Source organism: Coffea eugenioides, chromosome 1 (genome assembly GCF_003713205.1).
Source record: "Coffea eugenioides isolate CCC68of chromosome 1, Ceug_1.0, whole genome shotgun sequence".
NCBI classification, from domain to species: Eukaryota; Viridiplantae; Streptophyta; class Magnoliopsida; order Gentianales; family Rubiaceae; genus Coffea; species Coffea eugenioides.
The window spans coordinates 4557127-4565492 of record NC_040035.1 but is presented as its reverse complement, the minus strand read 5'-3'; the positions used below and the strand labels follow the sequence as shown (position 1 = coordinate 4565492).

The 8366-nt window shown below is 38.5% G+C and overlaps 1 protein-coding gene and 1 long non-coding RNA gene across 2 annotated transcripts; both read left to right on the top strand.

The window, feature by feature from the left end:
• The first annotated feature begins 258 nt into the window (after positions 1-258).
• Positions 259-5332, top strand: LOC113765990 (putative disease resistance protein RGA3). Its single transcript, XM_027310224.1, has 4 exons — positions 259-3744; positions 4399-4540; positions 4917-5203; positions 5315-5332. Exons 1-3 carry the CDS (start codon positions 259-261, stop codon positions 4922-4924), a joined length of 3636 nt encoding a protein of 1211 aa, XP_027166025.1. The 3' UTR covers positions 4925-5203; positions 5315-5332.
• Positions 5333-5553: 221 nt separating this feature from the next.
• Positions 5554-7696, top strand: LOC113781592. Its single transcript, XR_003469638.1, has 3 exons — positions 5554-5931; positions 6145-6195; positions 7213-7696. It is a non-coding gene; the product is annotated as an uncharacterized LOC113781592 (long non-coding RNA).
• The last annotated feature ends 670 nt before the right edge of the window (positions 7697-8366 follow it).

Sequence of the window (8366 nt, the reverse complement as noted above, 5' to 3'; positions counted from 1 at the left end):
AGTTACTGCTACCATTTATGAGTTCCCATATTCTTTTCGATCAAAAAATATGATTCAATTCTTTCCACAACGAAGGCCCACCATTGACTAAATCAATAGCACTCCAAAGTCTTCTTTTCTCCACTGATTTTGGTTCCTAGATCTAGCTGCGGAAGCTGAATCATCCCTTCCTTTATCCCATTGCAAAAAGCATCCTGCATCCATATCGCCATCATCGACATCAGGTTATTTCATCCTACCAATCCCAAGCAAGAAAAAATGGCTGAAGCTGCTGTTAGCGCTACCATTAAGGTTCTGTTGGGGACGGTTATTTCCCTTGCCACTGACCGTACTAGTTTGGTTCTTGTGTTCGAAAAGGATTTGGAGAAATTAAGCCAATTTGCTACAATGATCCAGGACTTCTTGGATGATGCTGACGAAAAAATGCATAGGAAAGCGGTGCGGCGATGGCTGAATCAGCTTGAAGAAGAGGTTTTTAAAGTGGACAATGTGCTGGACGAGCTCAACTATGAAAAACTCCGTCGGGAGGTGAAGTACAGAAATCAACTCAAGAAGAAGGTATGCTTCTTCTTCTCGAACTTCAATACAATTGGTTTGCGTTTGAAATTGGCTTCGGAGATCAGGGAAATCAACACCAACCTTGAAAGGATTAATCGACAAGCCAATGACATGGGACTGGTCGTCAGGTGCCAAAATGACGCTGCACTCCCTGCTTCTGCTAGAGTCACAACAAGCCGACTAACTGACTCTACTGTTGTTCTAGATGTAGTGGGTAGAACAAAGGATGAATCAAAGATAATAGAAATGTTGTTAAGCCCGGCTGAAAGAGTTGTCTCTGTGATTCCCGTGACCGGCATGGGAGGAATAGGAAAAACAACTTTGGCCAAATCAGTCTACAATAATCCACAAATTGGTCGTCACTTTGGAAAAAACAAATTTTGGGTGTGTGTGGCTAGAAAAATCGAAATAATGGAGCTCTTCAAATTCATTTTAGTACAATTGACAGAAGAAGAAGTAAAAGTGGACGACAGGAATGTTATCGTTAAGAAAATTGGAGATAAGCTCGAGAGACAAAAATATTTCCTTGTCCTTGACGATGTGTGGAATCATGAACAAGGATTGTGGAATGAATTTTTTACCACTTTGGAGGGACTAAATCCAACCAAAGGAAGCTGGTGTCTTGTCACTACTCGTGACGAACGTGTGGCTGATGCTGTGTCTAAAATTCTGAAGATGAATCATCATCCTCATTGCTTAGAAAAGCTATCATATGATGAGTGTTGGTCTATCTTGAGAAAAATGGTACTGGCAGGGGAAGAAGTATCACAGGAATTGGAAGCAATAAAGATGCAAATTTTAAGAAAATGTAGTGGCCTACCTCTGGCAGCAAAGTTAATTGGAGGCTTGTTGCTTAGCAATGGAAAAGAGAATTGGCAATCTATCGTGGACGATAGTCTCTTGAATGAAGACCAAGGCCAAATCAATCAAATACTTAAGGTGAGCTTTGATCATTTATCACCTCCATCAGTTAAGAAATGTTTTGCATATTGCGCAATTTTTCCTCAGGACACTAAATTGAGAGAAGATGGACTAATTCAGCATTGGATTGCAGAAGGTTTTGTTCTAAAGAATAATGGAGTGATGGAGGAAACAGGAGGCGAGTATTTGAGGATTTTGTTGCAAAATTCCTTGCTGGAAAAAGTCGAAGAGTCGTGGAGAACGTACTATGAAATGCACGATCTTGTGCATGATTTTGCAAAATCAATTCTCAATCCAAAAAGCAGCAATCAGGATCGCTACCTTGCATTGAACTCTTCTGAAGGTTTGGCAGAAAATACCACAAGGACAATACCAACATCAATTCGCACGTTATTTCTCCATCTAGAAGGTGGCATATCTGCTGACATGCTTTTAAGATTCAAGTACTTGCATGTTCTCAGATTGTCTGGCGATGATGTCGAGTTTCTACCAAGCTCCATTGGCAAACTACTACATTTGCGGTTGCTCGACATTTCATCTTCTAGAATCAAAAGTTTGCCAGATTCTCTTTGCAAGCTATATAATTTGCAGACACTAACGATGAGCGATGGTGCACTTAAAGGTGGTTTTCCAAAACGGATGAGCGATTTGATTAGCTTGAGACATCTAAAATACTATCATTATCATATAGAATTTAAAATGCCGATGCAGATGGGACGATTGACTTGTCTTCAAACTCTAGAGTTCTTTAATGTAAGCCAAGAGAAGGATTGTGGTGTCGAACAGCTTGGGGCCTTGAAATATCTTAAAGGATCGTTGCATTTAAGAAATCTTGGACTAGTAAAGGGCAAAGAAGCAGCTAAACAAGCAAAATTGTTTGAAAAGCCAAATCTATCGTGTTTGGTGTTTGAATGGGAGAGTAGGGATCGGGAAAGTGATAACCGTGATGAGGATGTGTTGGAAGGTCTCCAACCTCACCCAAATTTGGAAAAGCTGAAAATTGATTCTTGTATGGGTAATAAATTTCCGCAATGGTTTATCAATTTGTCAAAATTGGTGGAGTTGCGAATACAATTTTGTAGGAGATCCAGTGAACTCCCCGCATTAGGACAACTACCATCCCTCAAACGTCTCTATTTGATAAGCTTGGACAACATCCTATCTGTTGGAGATGAATTCTACGGTATTACTACTAATGAGGAGGAGGGCAGATCACGAGAATCAGGCAGCAGCACTAGAAGACGAAAATTCTTTCCTGTCCTTGAAGAACTCCGTGTAGCAGATATGTGGAATTTGGTAGAGTGGAAGGATGCAGACCAAGTGAGGTCAACAACAGGTGAAGGAGAAGTAGATGCCTTTCCCATGCTGAGGGATTTTGGGATTCAACGTTGCCCACAACTGACCACTCTTCCATGCTCGAGCAAAATTCTAGACGTGCGGGGTTGCGATAATCTAACAAGTATAAAAACGGGTTACCGCACTGCTTCTGTTGAGGAGTTAAGAATCACCTCTTGCTACAATCTTAGGGAGCTGCCAGAAGATGTGTTTGGATCGAGATTGCAGCGGCTGACCATCTCAATTTGCCCAAGACTAATTTGTCTAGGAGTAAATAGACAGAAATGCCCCCTACCATGTCTTAAGTGGTTGAGTATTCAACATTGCTATGGGTTGACCACTATACCCGACAAAATGTTCGAGTCATGCCCGTCTTTGCGGTACCTATGGGTGGCGGACTGCCCGAATCTGGTGTCATTTTCGCTTAATTTGCAGGAGACGCCTTCTCTCGAGGAATTCATCTTAAGAGCATGTCCCAAATTGATCCCTCGTAGGTTCAAAGGATTTGCTTTTGCGACCAGCTTAAGAGGATTGAGCATCAACAGTCCCTTCTCCTCAGATAACTCCTCAATCGATGATTTTGATTGGTCTGGTTTAAGACATGCATCAACACTCCGTGAGCTTCGCTTAGAAGGGCTGCCTCACCCGGAGTCCCTGCCACACCAACTTCAATACTTGACTACCCTCACTTCACTAAGTCTGGACAACTTTGGAGGTTTAGAAGCGCTACCAGATTGGATTGGAGACCTTGTGTCCCTTGAAACCCTAAAGCTATGGTTTTGCAAAAAGCTTCAATCTTTACCATCCGAGGCCACCATGAGACGCCTCACCAAGTTAACAAGTGTTGAAGTTTATCGGTGTCCTCTATTAAGACAACGATACACTCCCCAAAGAGGCATCTACTTGGCGGAGGAGATTTCAAGTGATCCTGTGAGATTTTCCAATCTAAAGTTCACACTCATATATATATATATATATATATATATATATATATGTGTGTGTGTGTGTATGTATGTATGTATGTATATAAATTTTTTTGTATCTGCATCTCATTGACATATATTTGCTCTTCAGTCTCTTATTCTCTGCCTCTTCTATGAAATTTCACTAGTTCCATATGGCCATCCTATGTAATTCTCTTCTTTTGGGCAGACATTGGTTTCTCTTCAAAGATTAGTTTTAACAAAGCCTGGTTTTGAACAAATTGGAAGAGACCAAAATTCTGGATTTCCTCTGCCTCTCTGAACCACTGAAAGATTTTGAACATCTTAAAAACTCCTTACACTTCAACTTGTTACATTCTATTTGGAAATTATTAGCTATGGTGCATACACAATTAGCCTCTTTGTTTGAATGTGTTGGAAAATGCTTCATTTGATGTGCAATGCTAGACGTACATGGACGCATTCTTCATTTTTCTGTCACTGATATTGCTGGTCTGAATGGACAACATTAAAGCTAATCAAGAAACATTTGCAAAGAAAATTCAAGATACAATTTGCTGTTCAAGTTACAATAATTTTGGATAGTTGTTTGTCATGTTTCACAAGTTTGAGAAGTTTATACATCACAATTACCATGCAGGCAAGCAGTGAGAGTGAAGAAGAAGAAATCGATGACAATGAACTAGCAGGCAGAGAGGGTGAACAAAAAAGCATTGATAGTGCTGAAACATCAGCTTCATGGTGTTCCCCATCGTTGTTGAAGAAGAAGAAGAGCTCAAGAGGTATGTTGTGCAGAAATGTGATAATGCAGCATTTCTCTCCCCAAGAACTCTTTTCTTACCTCCATCCAATTTAGTAAAAGTACAAGGAATTGGTGCAAGTTTGCATTCTAGTATGCTTGAGTCATGTAATTGGCCTAAAAACAGGGCATTTTCCTGTACTTTTATCTGTTTGTGAACTTTTACCCTATTCCTACAGCTTATCTTTTGCTTTTTAAGATTTTTATAGTTACTTGGTGTTAAACATGTCTTTTGATTGTGAAAGAATCTGGTCTTTTCCCATTTTCTTGCACTAGTTACTAGACCATAACTTTTCTTTGCTTTCATTGTTTATTATAATTGGAGGCATACTGAAATATACCATTGTGATGCTTTCCAGAGTCTTAGGAGGCATAGCTTAAGTTATTGGAGAAAGGACAGCATCGTTTGTTGTTGCATTTCTTACTAGAATACCAAGGGACAGAAGTTATTTTCATTGACCAGACAGGGTTTGAAGATGATTTCATTGACCAGACAGGGTTTGAAGATGAAGGCAATTATCAATGATGTTTATTAAGCTCATTAGATATCATTAGCTATGATGGAGGCTTCATAAATAGTTGGTTCTCCCCAAGTTTCTCAAACATAAGTTTTTCATCTTCTCCTACTCAGACTGCAGAAAGGAAGGTAACAATTTAGCTTGTTCATCTCCAGGGCAGTTTTGATAGTTTTTTAATCTGCATTCTTGATATGTATTTAGTAAATCAATTACCAAATTTTTTTTTCCCTTTGGTGTAGCATGCTGATTGCTGAACTGAAAATGGCTAGTAGCAGGCCTGCTAAGTGTGATATGGAGGACGAAGAAATTAGGGGGAGGGGGAGGGGGGGGGAAGCATGGAAGCTGACACTGGAGAGCTATCAACATACAAGGCTTATTTCAATCAAACTGGAGTTGGTCTATTGGTTCAGAAGGGATTTCTGGGAAAGAGTTGGATGCATTAGAATGATGTGATAAGTACATCCTGATAGTACGCTTCTTCATCTTTATTTGGGAGTAAAAGTGCATCTGGTGACCAAATTTATGACATTTTCATCCTTTTTTTAAAAAAAAAATTAATCATTCAATAGAGAGATCATAGGACTCTTGTTACTTTTCCTCTTCCTGTAATCATTTTTCGTTATCTCTTTCGCCTCTTTTAGCTGCTTCCCTTTCAACTCCCGGGTCCAAGAATTCGATTAATCTATAGCAATCACCACAGGATTTCTCCTGGTTGGTTCCCTTATTTTCACATCTCATGCCTGTTTGATTACTTTTGGGCCTCTGATAGATTCATCTTCTGTTTTTTCAGGATTTTGACATTGGGTGGGCTTGTTTGGGTGTTCTTCGGGGTTCTGATGCTAATGTCTTTGCAGCCGTAAGTTTACTCTGATTTCTTCTATTTGTTTGCCTGCCTTGGCTAATTCACAGCATTTGGTTTGTATATATGCGTGTGTTTTCTGATAGATGCGTTGTTGCATATTTGGTTTTGCTTAGGCTGCCATCTGCCTGGTTGATAAAAAAGTATTTTCTGTGATGGGTTAATATATGAGCTTCTGATTTTTATATGTTCTGTGATGGGATATTTCAGGTTATGAAAGCAGTTGAGGCCATTCTATCGAAGGCTACTATTAAGACACAGGTTCTGATTTTCTCTCCTGACCATGCTTCAATTTCCAATGAGGTTGTTACTTGGCATATGAATTTTACCATTCAGTCTTCCGGGAAAAGGATTATTCACATGTAGTTCTTATTTGCTTGCAAGCTGTAATTTGAGTCTTGTTGCTTTCCCTTCCCTCTACCCATAGATTGCTTTCTAGAGTTGCAAATCAGTGAGTTCATGGTTTCATTAGACTTAATAGATAATGCAGATAAGTTTCTCTTGATTATGTGTGTTTGGTTCTGAGATAATTTTGTATTATTGGTTGAACTTGATCTCAAGTCTCTTTTTCTAACCTACATGAAATCCAAGTCCTTGTTAGTAAAGGATTTCAGGAAGATTAGTTGTTGGCTGGTACTAGAGAAAAATTTACGTATTTTCTCGTTTTGCTTCCTGCCATATTGTTTTACATTAATAAGTCAGTCTGCTGTCTTTAGTTTGAGCTACCAAAGGTTACTACACTATCAAATAAAAAAAAAGTATTTTCTTTTCTTCCTAGTTGATTTTTCTGTCTCTGTCTACAATAATATGCATTCTGCTATCTTGCCTCACACACTATCAAATGGGGAAACTTTCTTGTCTCAGAGATGGAAACATACAAAAGCGGAGATTTGGATCAGACATTGGACCTAGCATAGTATCTTCTGCATTCTAATCTCATTTTTTCACTTAGAAACTTAGTTTGGTTTTGATTTGGGAAGCAGCAAAGTTCATTTTAGATTTGTCATTGAGCTCTGTTGTTATTTGTTGTGACCGTGTGGCAGCACACTGATACATATTGCATATATTGTTCTTATCAGCAAATTTTTTTGGCCTTTTTTCTTGCTTTTACTTGGTATGTGGATGGATTGATATCTGGAGGTTTTAAAGAATAGTAATGAAAGATTGCATGAGTCATGTCTTTTCTTTTTCTAGATATTGAAAAAACACATCTGCATTTGACACAATTTGTCCCCAGGATTTTGAGGCTAACAATTACTTATATGCTACCTTTTGTAGACCGTCCAAGGTTCCAGAGGGAGTGTGTTGAGCGCAATAACAAGCTGTTGTACTACATCCTTGATTGCCTTAGCATGGGTTCATCATCAAGGTGACGATATGTCCTGTTCCTGGCACCATCAAGATTGAAAGTTTGGAGATCAACAGCAAGGCCTTGTCAGTGAATTTGACACTAGAAAGTAATGGCTGAGTCTGGATGTATTGCTTCAGTTGATGCAGCAAAAGCTAAAGGGTATAACTGATTTCATGGCAGAAACTTGATTTCTCACTTCCCCCTTTTGAATAATGTACATTCTTGGGAACACTTGACCAATTAGGAATGTGTTAGGATGATTGGTGAGAAAACTTCTTTTTTATTTTTTTTTTGGATGACGTAAAAACTTTTGTCAGCGAGCCAATATACATTAGGCAAGATTTATCAAAGATGCTTTGCACTGCATCTGTCTCTGTTTCAAGTAGATTATTTGTTTGACCCGAGTGAAAGTAGTGTATCATTACTATAATAGCATGGGGCGATTGAACAATGAATGAACATCTATTTGCATTTGTGGTGACAAATAAGTTTATAACAACATGTACATGTTCAAGGAGTCAAAGAACAAAGAAAATTAGAATTTTGAAAGAGTTAATAGAACTATTGTGACGGTGCAAATAGTTCCTTTTAAATTGTATATAGAATTAAACAAAATAGAGTATAAGCAGGAAATGAGAAAGATTCCTAATAAAATTTTGTAAAACAGAGCAAGAAATGGAAAAGATTCTTGATGTAGCAAAGAATGATAATAAAATAAAAGAATGTCCTCTGATCTTATCAAGCTAAGATTAAATCAATTAAGTGTTTAATAACTTGGATATATATCGAGATGGGCAAGTAAAGAAGTTTGTGTTACCATTCATGCCTCCTAGTCGAAATGGTGGAACATGCGGGAAACAATAGCTTCTTGTGCCAAATCGTATGAATTTGTGCTTATAACTAGTTGAAGTTGATGAAAAATTGCTCTCTGATGGCAATATGCATCTGTGTTTATACAGTTACATGAAGCATAAGGATCTTGCAGTTGGCTTGAATCACACAAACTTTTCATGCATTCGGTAAGCTCCATTTTGATTTACTTGGGACTGGAGGATAAGTATCAAGGAACTATTTGCTTGCA

Coding starts and splice junctions, on each gene's coding strand:
- LOC113765990 (XM_027310224.1), top strand. CDS start 259: ATGGCTGAAGCTGCTGTTAGCGCTACCATTAAGGTTCTGTTGGGGACG. Junction 3,745..4,398: donor AGGAGATTTCAAGTGATCCT/GTGAGATTTTCC, acceptor ATTACCATGCAG/GCAAGCAGTGAGAGTGAAGA.